At 40.6% G+C, this 18,607-nt stretch overlaps 1 protein-coding gene across 1 annotated transcript in view; it reads right to left on the bottom strand.

The window, feature by feature from the left end:
* LOC147235776 (protein kinase C-binding protein NELL1-like) overlaps positions 1 to 18,607 on the bottom strand; it is a 218,364-nt gene that overhangs the window by 45,000 nt on the left and 154,757 nt on the right. Inside the window, exon 14 of the mRNA XM_086143989.1 lies at positions 18,271 to 18,393. Coding sequence (XP_086000115.1) covers positions 18,271 to 18,393 — 123 coding nt within the window. The remainder of the gene's footprint in view (positions 1 to 18,270; positions 18,394 to 18,607) is intronic.

Below are 18,607 nucleotides of genomic sequence, written 5' to 3'. Positions count from 1 at the left end.
CAAACAACCTGTAGATATGAGGTGGGCAGAGACTCTTTTACAGTTATGGGTTGAACTTAAAAAGGCCAAGGTGTCTGCATACATACTATATTTAGTCTGGTAAAAATTCGGGTAAAATTCTTGGCGGTCTGATCTTCGGCTGCAGAAGTCACCTCTCTGGCAGGGAAGGAGCCTGAGCTGGTGCGCGAGGCTGAGGGATTCCATCTAGATATAGTGTGACTCACCTTGTCACACAGCGTGGGGTCTGGAACCAGACCTCTCGAGAGGGGCGAGGCAGGTGTGGGCATATTGACTGCCCCCCATTTCGGTCGCCTGCACATTGGGGTTCAACCCAGTAAATGAGAGGGTAGCCCCCCTCCAAAATCAGGTGGAGGGACAGGTTCTGACTTTTGTTTGTTTGTGGCTATGTACCCAACAACAGTTCAGTTTATCCACCCTTCTTGGGGTCCCTAGAGGGGCTGCTTGGGAGCGCTCCTTTCAAGGACTCCCTTGTTCAACTGGGAGACTTCATCGCTCACGTGGGCTACTACAGAGTGACTTTAAAGAGAGTGATTGGGAGGAACGGCCGACTGATCTGAACCCCAGCTGCGTTCTGTTATTGGACTTCTGTCCCCATCTTGGATTGTCCATAACAAACACCATGTTCAGGCATAAAGATGTCCATATTTGCACTTGACACCAAGACACCTTAGACCACAGCTCTTTGATTGACCTTGTGGTCATATCATTGATCTCATGGCAGCATGTCCTGGACACTTGGGTGAAGAGAGGGGAGGAGCTGTCAACTGATCACCACTTGGTGGTGAGCTGGCTCAGATGGTGGGGGAAGATGCCGTTCAGACCTGGCAGACCTAAACATAATGTGAGGGTCTATTGGGAACGTCTAGCAGACTCCCCTGTCAGAAGGAGTTTCACCTCCCACCTCCGGCAGAACTACAACCATGTCCCAAGGAAGGTGGGGGACATTGAAACCAAATGGGCCATTATCCGTGCTTCCATTGTCTGGGCTGTAGACCACAGATGTGGCCCTAAGGTGGTTGGTGCCTGTCGGAGTGGCAACCCTGGAGCCTGCTGGTGGACTCTAGTGGTGAGGGATGCCGTCAAACTGAAGAAGGAGTCCTATCGGGCCTCTTTGGCCTGAGGGGTTGCGAAGGCAGTTGACAGGTACCGGCAGACCAAGCGGCAAGCAGCTTTGGTGGTTGCCAAGGAAAAAACTTGGGCGTGGGAGGAGTTCAGGGAGACTATGGAGAACAACTTCCGGTGGGCATCGAGGAGATTCTGATCCATCATCCGGGGGCTCAGGGGGGAAGGGGTGCTCCATGGGAGTTGGGAGCTGCTGACCTCAACTTGAGACGTTGTAGATCTGTGGTAGGAATACTTCAGAGACCTCCTCAATCCCATTGAAACACCTTCCAATGAGGTAGCAGAGGCTGGGGACTTTCGGGTGGACTAAACTACTTCCGGGGCTGAAGTTGCTGAAGCAGTCAAAAAGGTCTTCAGTGGCGGGGCTCCAAGGTTGGATGAGGTCCACCCTGGGTTCCTCAAGGCTTTGGATGCTGTGGGGCATTCTTGGCTAACATGCCTCTGTCGCATTGTGTGGATGTCTCGGACAGTGCTGCTAGACTGACAGACCGGGGTGGTGATCCCCCTTTTTAAAAAAGGGGATCAGGGTGTGTGCTCCAACTACAGGGGGATTACACTCCTCAGCCTCCCTGATGAGGTCTATTCAGCAATGCTGGAGAAGAGGTAACGTGGTGGCATATGACTGGTCAGTGTCCTCAATACAAATGATTTACAGTCGACTGATGAGCTTATAGCATCCCTACCTGCCGAACTATGAATGTATTGCCAAATAATGTAATCCTTGTGTAAAGGCAGATCACTTTGGTGATGTTTGTCTGTTCTATAAATGAATTATCAAACCTTAGAATATTTCATAATTGTTACTGATTATTTTTATATCATTTTTAACAAAAAATCCAAAATTAAGTATTCTTTTGAAAGTGCTTGAATAAAGATAGTACTATACCGTCTATAACCTAAATGCATCCATGTTTATGCATTGGGAAGCTGGCCTAGCTGAGCAACAAGCAACTTGTTTCATGGAACTAGTTAGGAACATTATAAGAAACAGCTGAAAAGACCAACTGGATTAAAAAAATAATAGATATACACATTTTTTTTTTTTACAAGGAAGTCTATCTATCTTTCTAAAAAAACAAATCAGCCTTGCAAAATGTTTACTGGGACATAGGCAATTCCCATGAATTATGAATGATTTTATCTATCGTTATCTGCAAAAGTGCCACAGTAGCATGAACCCATCAGTTGAGCAAGGGGTTGAGAAGGGGGAATGCCCTTGGCAGCTGGATGAGAGCAGCTTTCATAACCAGGACGAAATACTCCCTCTGTCTGCATCCTTTACTGGGATACACGCAGTCACACAGGTACTCAGCGGGCACTGCCACTTTGGCCAACAATCGTTTTTTGTTGAAAATGTTTTGCACTGAGAGGCTCAATGTCATGCCAGAATTACTCATGACTCAAGCTACTGAGGTCTGGAGGAGGGTTATGAGCCAAATTATAATAATTTTCATTTAGTTTAATTATCATTTGATGTCTCTGTACTAATTATGAGCTACTATAAAAAAGAATGGACGAGCAATGCAACACCTATTGCCGAGTTCTTGTTAATGTTCTTTTTAAAGTTTTAGGCTATGCAAAATAGTGCTGCTGTTACATTTATTATTCATTCTCTCTCTCTTGTGCAAATGAAAGAGACAACAGGTGGAAATTATAGGCAATTAGCAAGACATCCCCAATAAAGGAGTAGTTCTGCAGGTGATGACTATAGATCAGTTCCGATGCTTTCTGGCTGATGTTTTTTTCACTCTAGTGGCACATGAGACGGAGTGTACAACCCACACAAGTGGCTCAGGTAGTGAAGTTCATCCAGGATGACACATCAACGTGAGCTATGGCAAGAAGGTTTACCGTGTTTGCCAGTGTAGCATCCAGCACATGAAGGCACAACCAGGAGACAGGCCAGTATATCAGGAGACATGGAGGAGGCATTAGGAGGGCAACAACCCAGCAGCAGGACTGCTACCTCCACTTTATGCAAGGAGGAACAGGAGGAGCTCTGCAAAATGACCTCCAGCAGGCCACAAATGTGCTGCTTAAATGGGTGGAGGTTGTGCTTACAGACAAACACCAGAGAACACTAAGATTGGCAAATTTGCCACTGCCGCCCTTTGCTCTTCACAGATGAAAGCAGGTTCTCACTAAGAACATTTGACAGAGTCTGGAGATGACGTGAAGAATGATCTGCTACCTGCAACATCCTCCAGCATGACCAGTTTGGGTCACTAATGGTGTGTAGTGGCACTTCTTTTGGGGGCCGCACAGCCCTCAATGTGCTCACCAGAGGTAGCCTGACTGCCATTAGGTACCGAGATGAGCTCCTCAGACCCCTTGTGAGACCATATGCTTGTGCGGTCGGCCCTGGGTTCCTCCAATTGCAAGACAATGCTAAACCTCATGTGGTGAGAGTGTGTCAGCAGTTCCTGCAAGACTAAGACATTGATGCTATGGACTGCGCCCCTGTTCCCCAGACCTGAATCCAATTGAACACGTCTGGGTCATCATGTCTTGCTCTATCCACCAACGCCATGTTGTACCACACACTGTCCAGGAGTGGCGGATGCTTTAGTCCAGGTCTGGGAGGAAATCCCTCAGCAGACCGTCTGCCACCTCATCAGATACATGCCCAGGTGTTGTAGGGAGGTACTACAGGCAGGTGGAGGCCATACACACTACTGAGCCTCATTTTGACTTATTTTAAGGACATTACATCAAAGCTGGATATGCCTTTAGTGTTTTTATTTTTTCACTTTAATTTTGAGTGTGACTCCAAATCCAGACCTCCATGGGTTAAAAAATTTGATTTCCATCAATGGTTATTGTGTGCTTTTGTTGTCAGCCCATTCAACTATGTAAAGAACAAAGTATTTAATGAGAATATTTCATTCAAATCTAGGATGCTATTTTAGTGTTCCCTTTCTTTGAGCATTTTTATTTATTAATTTTTTTTAAATGTCATTTTGGATAAACAAAACTGCATCATGACTTTTACTATACTGCAATCAATTGAGTCATGTACATGAAAACTGCTTCAGTTTATTTAACTTTTTCATTTTTTTTTTTTTTTTTTAAAGACTAGTCAGATGATGAGCTCATTAAATCCGTATGCTTTTTGTCTTCAGTCAAATTTTCGGCGACGAGCTTGACCAAAGTATTACAATAATCCCCAGGTTGCAGCATATTCCTTGTTATTAAAGAGAACCCAACCTCTGAGAGCTTAGGCATAAATAGGCTTTACTTTTTCTCCAATACTAGTATGTATTGTTAAAAAAAAAGCACAGAACTGTAATTTCTTTAAACATTCTAATTTGTAACATTTTAACCAAGGGGCGCTACCATGGCTTTACTACTGCAATACATTCTGGGTTCATGACGTATGGAGGTTACTTGTGTGAACTTCAGCTCAGTATGCTGACTCAAAAGCAGGTAATAATGCCTGCTTTTGGGTCCAATTTCCAGGGACCGATGCTAGTCTACACCACTTTCCAAGAGAACGAGATGGGAAAATTGCTTTTGAACATACACAACTTCCTAAGTATACGCATCAGTGTTCTCGACGCATTTCTGAATGCATTTGACACATTTAGCAAAGCTAAGCTGCTGAAAGAGTTCACAGGTGCTGGTAGTTTTAAACAGACACTAAAGCTAAACGCCATGCCTACAGTTTTCTTTCACAAGCATACATAAGGCAGGGGACGTCGGATGTTCTCCTGGGAGGATATCCACAACCCACTACTACAGAAGAAGCATCTGATGATGAAAGACTCTGAAATGATGTAATCTTGAATGAAGCTGAGGACAAGTCACCCAGTCAACACAGCAGTTTTTAAGTCTACAGAGAACAGCAGATGTTCTGTGAAGTACATCTGCTTCTAAAATCTCTCTCTGTTATCATAGCAACACAGTTACCACACACACACAATAGGGACTTTTGCAAACTCTCGCCAATTTGTCTTGATTTTGAAGCTCATTTTGACTTCTGTCTTCAGTGTTATCCTCCTTGCTCACATCTCTCTCAAGTTCAAAAGTCATTTTTAAAGTTTTTACATTTTTAATTATCATGAAATTGTGGAAAAAAGATGTATTCAAACATTGCAGTTTGAATTTAATAATTAACAACTTAAATTTCCCTTTTGCCCCTTCAAGACATTTTTAAAATATGCTATATCCCACCAGGTGCCATGTGTAAAAAGCATGGGTATTCCATCTTTTCAGAGTACAATTACAATGATCAGTTATAATGCCATAACACTGACTACAGTAAGCAGCAATACATTTGCAGCGCATCTTTTAAAAATAACTTTTTAAGTTTATAATACATATTACTTGGTAAAAATTGCCATTATGTTGAAGAGTCTCCAATGTATGCATATACATTTATAACAAAGACCATACACAAGGCAAAAAAAAGGAGTCACACCAGTCTCTGAGTAAATGCACATTTTAGAGGCAAAAGAAGGATAAAAGATAAGAGTAGACGGAAAGAGAAATCATCTGAGAGGCGTAAGAGAATTGACATCTTAGAAATCTGCATTAAATAAGGCAAAGAATGTGCAAATAAGATGTGGAGTCATTTATGGTAGTGCACTTCATGCGAGTGTAAGCCTCATCAGGCAGAGTAGCAGCTGGTATCAAAGGATAGGGATGGGAACAGAAACTGTCGGTGTTGTCTCAAGAGACGGCTTTGGCTTTAATAAACCCCCCTTTGTAAAACACCTTTACTAGTCCTTCCATCTCAGTGACCTCCAGATGGGTAGACGACAATATCATTTGTGTGATTTGTAATGGGTCCTTTTTTCCAGAATGATATATATCTGCCCATGTTGGATACTTTTCTCAAGTCTCAAGGTCCCCCAAGGAGGCATGTAAATAGCAGGAACTTTTGATCTAATGGCCTATTTAACCATCATCTGAAACCACTCAACATACATGTTTACGAAGTGATGATGCTGAAACTAGTATCATGCTTTTGTGTTTTTCCCCTTCTGTAATCCCCTCTCTTTAGCCTTGGTCACAATGTATGTTTAATTTCATTACTATTGACTCTTCGTTTATTTCCAGTTTCAAAGTTATATGGTCTACATTTTTGAGAGGGTACATAGTCTGACCATAATAGAAGGATACGATATTTAGATAGCATGAATTATCATTTATCTTCTCAAAATTATTTAATTTGTTCTCTGTACCGCTTATCCTGCACAGGGTTGTAGGGTAGAGCAGGAGCCTATCCCAGCTATCATCAGGTGAGTTTGGGTATACCTTGGAAAAGTCACCAGTCGATCCCATTTATACCATATGCTCTTATTTCCAAGGGGGTGAATGTGATCATCGTACCTCATTGTGGGTATTTGCCTCATTTTATTCAGTCTTGAAAGATAGTCTGTGTGGTGAGACTAATTTAATGTTAGGTCTCAGGGGGGAAAAAAAATGGATCAAAGTTTGAACACCTAGTGGAAACTCAAAATTTTAAACAAAATAATAATTAGCTGATGAAATCAAAACCCTATTATCAGACATGAGTAAATACACAAACCATGCTCACTCTGTTTCTCACATTTCTCAAATACTCTCACTCAGTCATATTGCTTATTGATTAGAAAACAGTGATACATGTATCTAGGTCCTTTGAACAACAGTGATAACAGGAAATAACTAGCAAGTGGATAAATGATTTAAATTAATTCTGATTTCTAGTTCTCACCCTGCTGCCTTTATGATAAGTGGGAAATATGTAGATGTGCATAGTAATGAGTAGCCTTAGAAACCAATTATTTGAACTTAGACTGGTGTTTTAAATCAAAATAAGACATTTAAGTTGTGACCTATATAGAGATCCACTCCATCAAGAAAATGAGTATAGTTGACAAATGAACAAAGACAAGTAAACAAATGAACATTCTGTGTCAAAGAACCAAAGTACTTGACGACCTGCCAGCTCTTGGAACAAGGTCACAAAGATATATTACTGGTTGTTATTGACCTGGAATTTGCAATAATGCTGGAATTTGACTAAATAAAAGGGAGATCAGGTGGTTGATCACCAGATTCACCTAGTGTACAGGATTATATAAAGCTATGGTACATCTATCCATAATGACATTGACTGATTTTGAAAAGCAGAAAAGGTGCTGTCTGACTTATGACAAAAGCACTTTGTTTTAGGATTCTGACAATAGTTGGTTCTCAACAAAACAAAAAAAAATCCCATCAACAGCTAAAATAGGTGGTAATACGAGGAAAGGCAAGGTTTCTGGGACTGAGAAGAGAGACTTTGAATATTGGGACTATGACAGGAAAGGGTAGATAGTTTGAGAGAGGATATTGAGGTAGTTGGTGTGAGAGAGGAGGATACAGAGAATAAGGTTAGATAGAGAAGGTTGGTTTGCTGTGGCGACCCTTGATGGGAAAAGCTCAAGGGAGAATTATTCTTATTATTATTGTTATTATTAGTAGTAGTCGTAGTATTATATGGATGTGATAATTATTCTTCATTCATCAATATAAAAAAGCTGCTAAGTTATGTAAGGACTGCTTGCCATATTTTGTTAGTTATTGTTCATTTTACATGATGACTCAAGTAAGTGAAAACCTTTTGATTTTGATAATCTTCTCCATATTAACAAACACTATTCAATTTGCAAACTGTGATAATAGAAGATCACCAATAGACGAATATAAATAAAACCCCGTGGTTCAGATAGAAAGGGAACTGGGATTTTTTGCCCGCTGTGTTGAAATACATTACAAGTATGTATGTGATAAGGCTGAGCACAAGAAAGCACAGCGGCTACATCTAACAGCATGGCACAGACTAAAAATAATTGCCTCAAATGTTAATTGCTACAAAGCTTCAAAAGCAGTTTTTTTCCTCAGTGTATTTTTCTTTAAATTTGCAATTAATCATAGCTTCAGATAGTGTGGTTTCACCCAATTAAATGTTGTAAAACACCATGCCCTCTAGCACACACTACACAGCAACCAAACCGCTAAATTTGTGGTTGTCAAAAAGGGATGAAGACAGGCAATAATTATGTAAACAGAAAATTAAATGATTCAGATGTGTGGGGGAAGTCAAGGCTGCATCCAACAACCCCCTATGTCATTTCTTCCATCTCCTCCTTGCAACCCCCTGCTCCCATTCATTTCTTATAGTATATTAGCCCAAGTCTGAATGCTCATTGTTAAAAGGTTGGGGCATGGTTCTTCAGTGATTAGCTCTGATGTCAAGTTGTAAAAGCTGTAGTCGATGCTTTTGTGCTCTGCACCTGTTTAGACTCCCTACTCAAATCCACTATTTGAAACCCCTTGGGCTAGAACCCAGTCCGAGGGAATGAAATGGACCATTAACAGGATTAGCATACTCATTCTGCTCCTGACAAAGGCATTGCAATGGGCTGTTGATCATTAGTCTAGCATTTCCAACAAAGCTGATCTATATAATCTTATTACTTGCTTTGACTGAGCTATGCTGAACACCTAATTTGTGCTGCATCACAATAGATGAATGGATGACATAATGGTAACCTTTTTTCTCCCAAAGGGAATATCAATTCAAATGGAGGAGTAAGTAAAGGTGGACGAAGTCTTAACCCCTCATTTTGTCTCAATTCCAGTCTGGCCAGATAATCAATACCAGTAAAATAGGCTCTTGAGATTGTGTCTTTTCCCTTGCAGATATCCAAGTTCACATTGATAGGGGTTCACATAGGTTCACATTTATGGGGTTGCAGGTGTGATTACAGAGTCCTTATACACATCCTGCAACACTTGATTTTAGAAGGTTATCAAATTTTCACACTTGTGGCATTTCCACATGGAGGTAATTTATCATTGTGCCAAAGAGAGATATGATAATTGAATCACAGATTATGATGGAATCTATTTTCCCCCTTTACTAGCGATTGTCCACGGTGAAATTAACAATATCCTCAACATATTTTTGTCTGACAGTTCATACTGTTCTCTCAAATAACACAGATTTTTAATTATTTTATATTGGCTCCCCATTAAATTAAGCATCTATATAAGAGTCTTGTGATCGATTGTAATGGTCTGCATGGTTGGGCAACCTTTCATCAGTTCTGCTAAAGCCATATAATACAAATAGGTGTCTATGGTACTTTAATAAAGTACCATTTTCCTCTAATGAGCTTCAAGAATAAAATAATATATATTTTTAGTGTTTGGTTGCTTGAATGCAGCCTCAGGGTGGCATGGGCCAGTGTCTCTCTGAGCCATTCCCAAGCCCAGATAAATGCAGAGAGTTGTGTCAGGAAGGGCACCTGGCTTAAAACGAAACCAAACATGCAAATCAAACCTAATAACCAGATCATACCCGGGTTGAGGCCCGGGGTAACGATAACCTAGTGAACCAATGGAAACTGGGCTACTGTAGGTCAAAGAAGGAGAAGAGGAAAGCATCTTCGGAAGCAGAGAGAAGGGGAAAGGCAAGAGTGGGACTGAGAGTAGCGACTTTCTAATATTGGGACGATGGGACTAGAAGACTGATGGGAAGATGGAAAGACTACTTTGAAGAACTGATGAATGTGCAAAATGAAAGAGAGGCAAGAGTAGAAGAGGTGACTTTTGTAGACCACAAAGTAGCACAGATTAGTAAAAGTGAAGTGAGGAAGGCATTAAAGAGGATTAAGAGTGGAAAGGCAGTTGGTCCTGATGACATACCTGTGGAGGTGTGCAAGTGTCTCAGAGAGGCAGTGGTATAGTTTCTGACTAAATTATTTAACAGGATCTTAGAGAATGAGAAGATGCCTGAAGAATGGAGACAAAGTGTGATGGTGCCCATTTTTAAGAATAAGGGGGATATGCAGAATTTGTGGCAACTATAGAGGGATAAAGGTGATGTGCCATACAATGAAGTTATGGGAAAGAGTAGTGGAAAGTAGACTGAGAGCAGAAGTTAGCATTAGTGAACAGCAGTATTGCTTCATGCCTAGAAAGAGTAGTACAGATGTAGTATTTACTTTGAGATAGCGAAGTACAGAGAAGGCCAGTGGGAGCTGCATTGTGTTTTTGTAGACCTAGAAAGAGCATATGACAGGGTGCCAAGAGAGGAGCTCTGATATTGTATGAGGAAATGTGGAGTGGCAAAGAAGTATATTAGACTGTTGCAGGACATGTATGCTAGCTGTGAGACTGTGGTGTGGTGTGCTGTATGGGCAACAGAGAAGGTCAAGGTGGAGGTGGGACTCCATCAGGGATCAGCTCTGAGACCCTTCTTGTTCGCAGTGGTGATGGACAGGCTGACAGATGAGTTTAGACAGGAATCTTCATGGACCATAATGTGTGCTGGTGACATTGTGATCTGTATTGGGAGAAGGGATCAGGTTTAGGAAATCTAGATAAGTAGAGGTGGAGTGTGGAAAAGAGGTGAAGAGAAGGGTTCAGGCTGGTTGGAATGGGTGATGAAAAGTGTCAGGGGTACTTTGCGATAGAAGACCATCAGCCAGAATGAAAGGAAAGATGTAAAAGATAGTGGTGAAGCCATCAATGCTGTATGGCCTAGCAACATTTATGATGACAAAAAGACAGGAGGCAGAGCAAGAGGTCGCAGAGATGAAGATGCTAAGGTTTTCTTTGGGAGTGACCAGGATGGATAGGATCAAGAATGAGTCTATCAGAGGGACAGCACATGCTAGATGTTTTGGAGAGAAGGTCAGAGAAGCCAGACTGAGATGCAGGGATAGTGAATATATTGGTAGATGGATGCTGGAATTGGAGCTGCCAGGCAGGAGGCCTACAGGAAAAACAGAGAAGATTTATGGTCGTGGTGAGAGGGAATATGAAGGTAGTTGATGTGAGAGAGTAGGATGCAGAAAATAAGCTGAGATAGAGAAGGTTGGTTTGCTGTGGCAACCCCTGAAGCGAAAAGCTGAAAGAAGAAGAAGAGGAAGAAGAAGAAGAAGAAGAAGAAGAAGAAGAAGAAGAAGAAGAAGAAGAAGAAGAAGAAGAAGAAGAAGAAGAAGAAGAAGGAGTGTTTGTCTCCTTGGCTGAGGTTGTGAAGCGCTTGTTAAATATCAGAAATATGGAGATAAGGAACCAAGTGTTCGTGCCTGTCTTGTTTAACATTTTTCATCAAATATTCTGATTTTCTATTTCATTTTTGTGTCAACATGCATTTTTATTATTCACTACATTTGGAAATTACTTTTTTTCACTTAATCCCCTTTTAATTGAGTTTTTAGCTAGCGTCAGGGTTCAGGGTTGAAGAAGAAAAAGACTGCTATTGTCTTTGCATAATGTTTGCATAATATCAACAGCAGGCACCTCCACTGTGCCATTAGTTTGAGACACTGATGGGGCATGGCATTTCTGTAACAACATTAGCCATAATTACTCTCCTGTAATAGAACAAAGAATTGAGGTGTAATCATCTTTCTCATAGTCTGCAAGGGAGAGGAAGTGGGCCGGGTGAGGTAGACTGACTGATTGTGGCAAATATTCCTACGCCTCGCTCAACTCCCTTGGGATCAGGGAATGGAGATTCAGACAGTAAGAGGAGGAATGGCCCTGCTGAGAGCCAGGATGGAGCCACATTACGTAGCTGCACAGCCACATCTCAGCAGCCTGTCTGGGGAAATCTAATAGGGTAATTCTGGCAGTAATCTTCTGGTATCCAATGAATCATGTTTTTTTTTTTTTTTCTCTTGCGATATCACAATATACAAAATAATTTCAGAGAAAGCCAAAGTTAGTGTGGAAATTAATACAAAATCCTGTCCTTAAAACAGTTGTTTCATCTGTTGTATACATTATATATGGGAGGTTTGACAAACCCCAGTAAAGTCTGATACCCTGACATATTACTTTTCAAAGAAATGTCCATGACTTCCTTTTTTCAGTCACCCCAAAAGACAAAACTGACAAATTCATACATGCATTACAGTCATTGTACATAGGAAGCCAAATTAGGAATGCAGTGTATTTGTGCTGCATATATTAGCGAAGAAAAATGCTGTGTCAAATTTGTCAACTGCCACACAGTGTGTCTGTGGACATTTTTTTGAAGATGGAATATTTTAAGACATCTGTAATCAGCTTGAAATGCATCTATGATAAAGGAGCGAAACTCTTTGCGATATAATTAAAGTGAATATGATTCACACATGTCATCTCCTTTGCATTTATATAAATACTGGGACATCAAGTGCCAGATGCTGCACTTTCATCAGTCCCACACACATTAAACACCATGAATATATAGATGTTTTGGCTGCAGGGGAACTTGGAGGTAGGAAAAAAATAAACTGAGGGGGAAAATAAGAGAAAAAAAAACTGTATGCTTAAATAATGATCTAGTTACATGATGTAAACAAATTTATTGAGATACGGGTAGGGCAGGCCAGTTCATGCCCACTCACAAAGTACCCCTTGTAATAAATAAAAAGGTAGCCCTCTCGATGGATCTCTTCCATTTTGTGTCCTAAATCACAACAAATACAAAAGGTCAAATGATACATTTCCCCTTGTAATTCTCTCTTAATTACCTAATTAATGGACAGTGATGGAATACGTAAAAAAAATCTGCCTTCACTAATGCATGCTCATCAACATGTTCATCACACCTATTAATGTGTAAAGTTTATCAAACAGTCTGATACCTGAATTTGCCTTGGCTCCTACTCTCCATGCTAAAGGCTGTCTAAACCCTTTTCCTTCTCACGTTTTTGTATTTTTTTTTTCTTATGAACATTAGCAGGGAAAGGCAGGGAAGTCGCTGTCGCACTCGGACTAATTCTTTTAGTCCTGAGGGGACTGCGATGATATATGAGGGGAATGAGATGGGAGGCACAGGTCGATTGGCCGACACTGTCGCCACTGCACAGTAATGAGCTCTCACGGGGAGGGGAAAAAAGAGGCCAGTTACTCCAACTCTCCGCGTACATAATACTAATTGGTCAGAGTAAGATAGGTAAGATGGTGGAAGTGTAAATGACATATACCAAAAGCATTTCCTCTACATTCCTGAAACAGATATCATATTCGAGAAAAGATTCTATACATCAGCTACAAAATTATTGGTATTAAGCTGAATCATCTGGTATTGTGTCAAGGCTGGTGAATGTGGCATCATGAAGAGGAAATGTTGCACATCTATCGATCTATCTATCTGTACACAAACACACACACACACGCACACGCGCGCACACACACACACACACACACACACACACACACACACACACACACACAAATATTATAATTCTGATAGCTCAGTAAGTAGCACTTCCACTTGCAACGTTATCACATCACAACTACTGCTGCAAGTGCTACTGCTCTCATGGACATTGCTTTATTGACAGAGCTATCAGAATTATAGTATTCTGTAATACAGTACTTTGTCTGTTTTGTAGAACCTGCTAATGTATCGGGGGAAGCCCTTCCCTGTCAATGTTGAAACTGTCTATGTGCTATGATTTCATCATCCGGGAATGAGACAGCTAGGCTCTTGCCCGTAGGATCAAGACCTCAGTTATAGTTTTCTGAAGCCAAGGTGAAATGCATGAGGCCTATACGAAGCCCCTTTCATGACAGAATTTCTGACTGTTCGAAAAAGAAAAACTACAGTTAAAATTAATTATATTTAGGCTGGTTTCACTGAGTTTATGATGAAACTAACCTAGTGTTAACCTGTTTATGTTGGGTAACCTGACCATGGTAGGGAGACAGGAAAATTCACTCTCCAAAGCCAAACTTGCAATCTTTCCATGATCGTCTTCTTCTCCTTTCGGCTTTTACCCTCAGGGGTCAACACAGCACATCAACCTTCTCAATCTAACCCGGTTCTTTGTATCCTCCTCTCTCAGACCAGCTACCTTCATATCCTCTCTCATTAAGTCTGTAAATCTTCTCTCTGGTCTTCCTCGAGACCTCCTACCTGGCAGCTCCAATTCCAGCATCCGCCTACAAATACATTCACGATCCCTCCTCTGAACATGACCGAACCATCTCAGTCTGGCTTCTCTGACATTCTTTCCAGAACATCTAACATGTGCTGTTCCTCTGATAGACTCATTCTTGATCCCATCCATCCTGGTCACTCCCAAAGAAAACCTTTGCATCTTCATCCCTGCGACCTCTTGCTCTGCCTCCTTTCTTTTCGTCATTGTAACTGTTTCTAGGCCATACAACATCACTGGTCTAACCACTGTCTTGTGCGCCATTCCTCTCATTCTGGCTGATGGTCTTCTATCGCATAATAACCCTGACACATTTCTCTACGCATTCCAACCAGCCTGAACCCTTCTCTTCACCTCTTTTCCACACTCTCCGTTGCTCTGGACTGTTGACCCCAAGTACCTGAAATCCTCCAACTTCTTGATCTACACTCCCTGTAGCCTTATCGTTCCACCTGTGTTCCTCTTATTCACACACATATACTCTGTCTTGCTGTGTCTTACCTTCATTCCTCTCCTTACCAGAGCACACCTCCACCTCTGGATTTACTCAACCTGTTCCCTGCTCTCAATACAGATCACAGTGTCATCTACATACATTATAGTCCATGAAGATTCCTGTCTAAACTCATCTGTCAGCCTGTCCATCACCACTGCGAACAAAAAGAGGCTCAGAGCTGATCCCTGATGGAGTCCCACCTCCATCATGACCTTCTCTGTTACCCATACAGCACAACACACCACTGTCTCACAGCTAGCATACATGTCCTGCACCAGTCTAACATACTGCACTCTAACATACTTAGAACTGCACCTTTCATTTTCATTGTGAGCTCATACAGCAACAATTAACATTGCTAAGCGACAAACTAGCCTCCCGGTAAAAAAAAAAAAAAAGGTTGTCACTCTGCCTAGACACACCCACCCACAACAAAATGAGCACCTCCCATGCAATCTGGTCTAAACAGGGTGAACCTCTCTGTAATACTAGAGATCTGGGACTAATCTTGCAAACTCTTGGTTAGTGTTACTGTTTTATACACTGCTTTTTTTCCTGATTCCTAATCAGCTTGAGATCAGGAGTTGGGCTTTGACTGGTGAGTGAACGTGGCCAGCCCACCAGGGCCTGGCAAGGCTGTAACACTTTTAAAACTGAAGATTGAAGATTGATAGAGGAATCTCTTCTTCCGGGGTGCAACATCAGCAAAGACCGCACTAACATAAACAAAAAAAGAAAGTCACATCATGACCTTCACCCAGAAAGATATGCATTGACAGCTGTTATGGGCCATTTGTTTAATATTTTGATATGGAAATGTAGGATTTATGCACCTGGAGATACACAGATGCAGAATCTATATGGAGTGCATTTTCCACAGTACATTGATCTCTCGCTCACCATACCTGCTCTATGAATGCCTGTGAGGATGAGCCGTAGAGGCAGTGGGTGCAGTTTGACACGCCCACTACTTTTACATTGTGCCTATCCATCACTATTACTGTCCTTCCATTTTATTTCTGTCTTCTCTTCTCCTTGATTTCCCCCCCTTACAGTTATTCACATTTCATCAAATAACACAAGGTCATACATTGGTAGTAGCACATGATTCACTTTCCATGGTTTATTATTGATGTGATAGAAGTGCTCTCATCTGTACTATGTTTTACTGTGGAGGGCAAAATCACTTATGGGTAGCTATATGGATGTAGAGCAAGCCAATAGATGGGAAGATTACCAGTAACGAGGGATTTTAATTAAACACTCGGCCTCATGCCTGTCCTTAGATGTGAATTGTTCAATCATGATTAGTTAATGGATTATAAAATGTAAAATTTAAGGTTATCACGAATGTAAACTTTTTCAAATTATATATTTTGCAGTGGTCAGGTGAGTGTAAGTTGTGGTTGTTTAGTTATATTGGAGAAATTTGGGGTTCCACCAGAAATGGTAATCTAGTCTTGCTGTTAGGGTTGAGTATTTGGGAATGGTCACGCAACGGAATCCTTTATCGAGACTCTCTCGTGATGTTGCATATTTAGCTCCATGCTTACGGAGATTACTTATGAAAACCAAACTTGGCAGATGATGACAAATGATGGCATATTCTTGCAATGAACATGATCCTCTATCAAATACAGAATTTGTAGATTCACTACAAAATAAACTTTAGCACCCTCAGTCTTAATTGACATTCATGAGTCAGAACGTAAATTCACCTGAATACTCACAAACTTCAAACTTTCACTAGATCCTGTATTGGGTACACACTTTATAATAAATCTAATAAAGAGGAGAAAAATATTTTATTCAAGATATTATTCATATTGCTCTACTAATACTGACAAATTAATTGTAAATTGTCAGTACCGTAATTGTAATATAAAGTGAAAATTTAATTGTAACTTATTTGGGTACATATTAATTATTTATCTTTTTAAGGTTTAGGGCTTGTTGAAAATTTAAATTCTCCATTGATAAAACCTTAAAAGTGTGCTCTTGCCTTAATGTGAAGAGAAGATATCCTCTTTGGGTAAGCTGGTGTGAATCTACTAAGGAAAAATATTATCCCTATCACTTTTTAATGTGTAGTTCTGTGTTATATGTTACATAATCTCAAATTCAAACAATATGTTTGAAAAACTATTCTTGCTCTGTAGAATGAAAATGAGTCTTGTAATTTGTTTTCAAATGTTTTACTAACAAATTAGGTTAGGATTACAGGAATTGGTAAATTGCTATTTTCCTCCTTTTTCTCAAAGCCTGAGGTGAGGCGTTTTTGCATCTCTGATGATAGACCCAGGGGATTTTCTACATAGCTTATGATGATGGCAAGTTGGCCAACATTCAGATGAGTCTCTTTATACACCATGAGGGTCCAGTAATTACAGATAAGGTGCCCAACTGCATCTCCTCGTATTAATTTTAAGCCAGTACTGCTTCCTTTTAATGACATTAATAATGACCTTGAGCTGAAAAAAACACATATGGAGACAAGTGTCATAGAAAGCCTGTATTTCATGGAATATGATTAAAAAATGCGCACACACACACACACACACACACACACACACACCGTAGATTTTCAACATAATATTTTTGGATTCTGCAGGAGAGATGTTAAATGTTAACATAGCAAATTTCCAGCTTTACCAGTTTTATTAGGTATGATGAAACAAGAAGTCACTCTAAAATGAGCAATATGCCTCCCAAGTGCTCAGACTGTGTTTAAGATACCGGTTGTGAATTGGTGCTCCAGTGAAAGTGGCTGGTTTTGGCCAATATCCAGTGTATATTGGCAAAAAATACAGTTTTGACCATCTGGTAGTTCTTGCAATTGCCAATTAGAGTCACAGAGCTGCCACTGGCAAAGTGAGAAAACAAAGTGTGGGAAAACAAATGACCAGCCGGCCCACTTGATGTTGGACCTGCCCAGCTGACTGAAGGTTAAACTTGTCAGGAGGCTGCTGTAAAACTGACAAATAAAAAGGCAAATAAATTGTGAGACTTGATTTGCAAAACATTTAAGATTATTATTATATTTGTGCTGAGGTAAACTGTCCAGTCCTCCATGTCCAACATGAAAACCCTTTTTTTAAGTTTAACTGTAAAATAATATACAAACAATGACGATATTTAGTATATGAATATGGATGTTATCTAGTTTTATCCCTGTTGTAATTCTGCTATAAAATAGAAGAATAGAATAGAACTTTATTGATCCCGAAGAAAATTATTTTGCCGGAAGGCTCCAATATTACATCCATTTTCTATTTTATCCTTGTTGTCATTCTGTTACCTATTTTTATCCTTGCTGTTGTTGTTGTCACTTGTCTCTTCTGTTTATGTCTTTTTTTTTATTTTTACATTCCTATTTATTGATATTGTTATTGTTGCACTGCTGTGATGAATACATTTCCCTTATGGGGATCAATAAAGTATTATCTTATATAGTTTACATTTCCATATTACAAATCACAGGTCAACAGGTCAACAGGAAGTAGTGTGAGTATGAATGCATGGATGAGGCTGAACAGCAGGCTGAAACTGGTCAAGAATCAATTCTCATCTCCCGACAGCTGCTACCTGGTTAGGTGATGTGAAGGTGCAGGGAACCAGACATAAAATAACATTGTGAAGAGGTGGCTCAGTCATCTGTATTTGTGTGAGTGTGTGTTTACATATCCAGTGGGATGAACCGGGGCAGGAACTTACCCCTGCAGAGGGTGCCATTGCCCACATAGCCTGGCTTGCAGGTACAAAGGTGTCCTCTGATGGCATTTGTACAGATGGCATTCTCATCACATGAATTTTGGCCGCCCGCACACTCATCATGCTCTGTGAGAGAATAATAGAAAAAAGAGAGAGAGATGGCTAGGGTGAGTAAGAGAGACTCTCAGACAGAGCGGCATTTTGCAACCAAGGAAAGGTAATTGGAAAATTTAAGCTGAGGTGAGGATGATGAACAAGGTTGACAAGCTTAAGTGGGAGGTCACAGATTCTTTACTGCCAAAGGACTGCTTTTTCGACTACCATTTCAAATTTACATGAT

This window comes from Fistularia commersonii, chromosome 3, assembly GCF_037954325.1.
Source record: "Fistularia commersonii isolate RoL2024-O1a breed Wild chromosome 3, RoL_Fcom_v1.0, whole genome shotgun sequence".
Taxonomy (NCBI): domain Eukaryota; kingdom Metazoa; phylum Chordata; class Actinopteri; order Syngnathiformes; family Fistulariidae; genus Fistularia; species Fistularia commersonii.
Note: the sequence above shows the minus strand (reverse complement) of the source record. Positions and strands in the feature narration are given on the sequence as shown.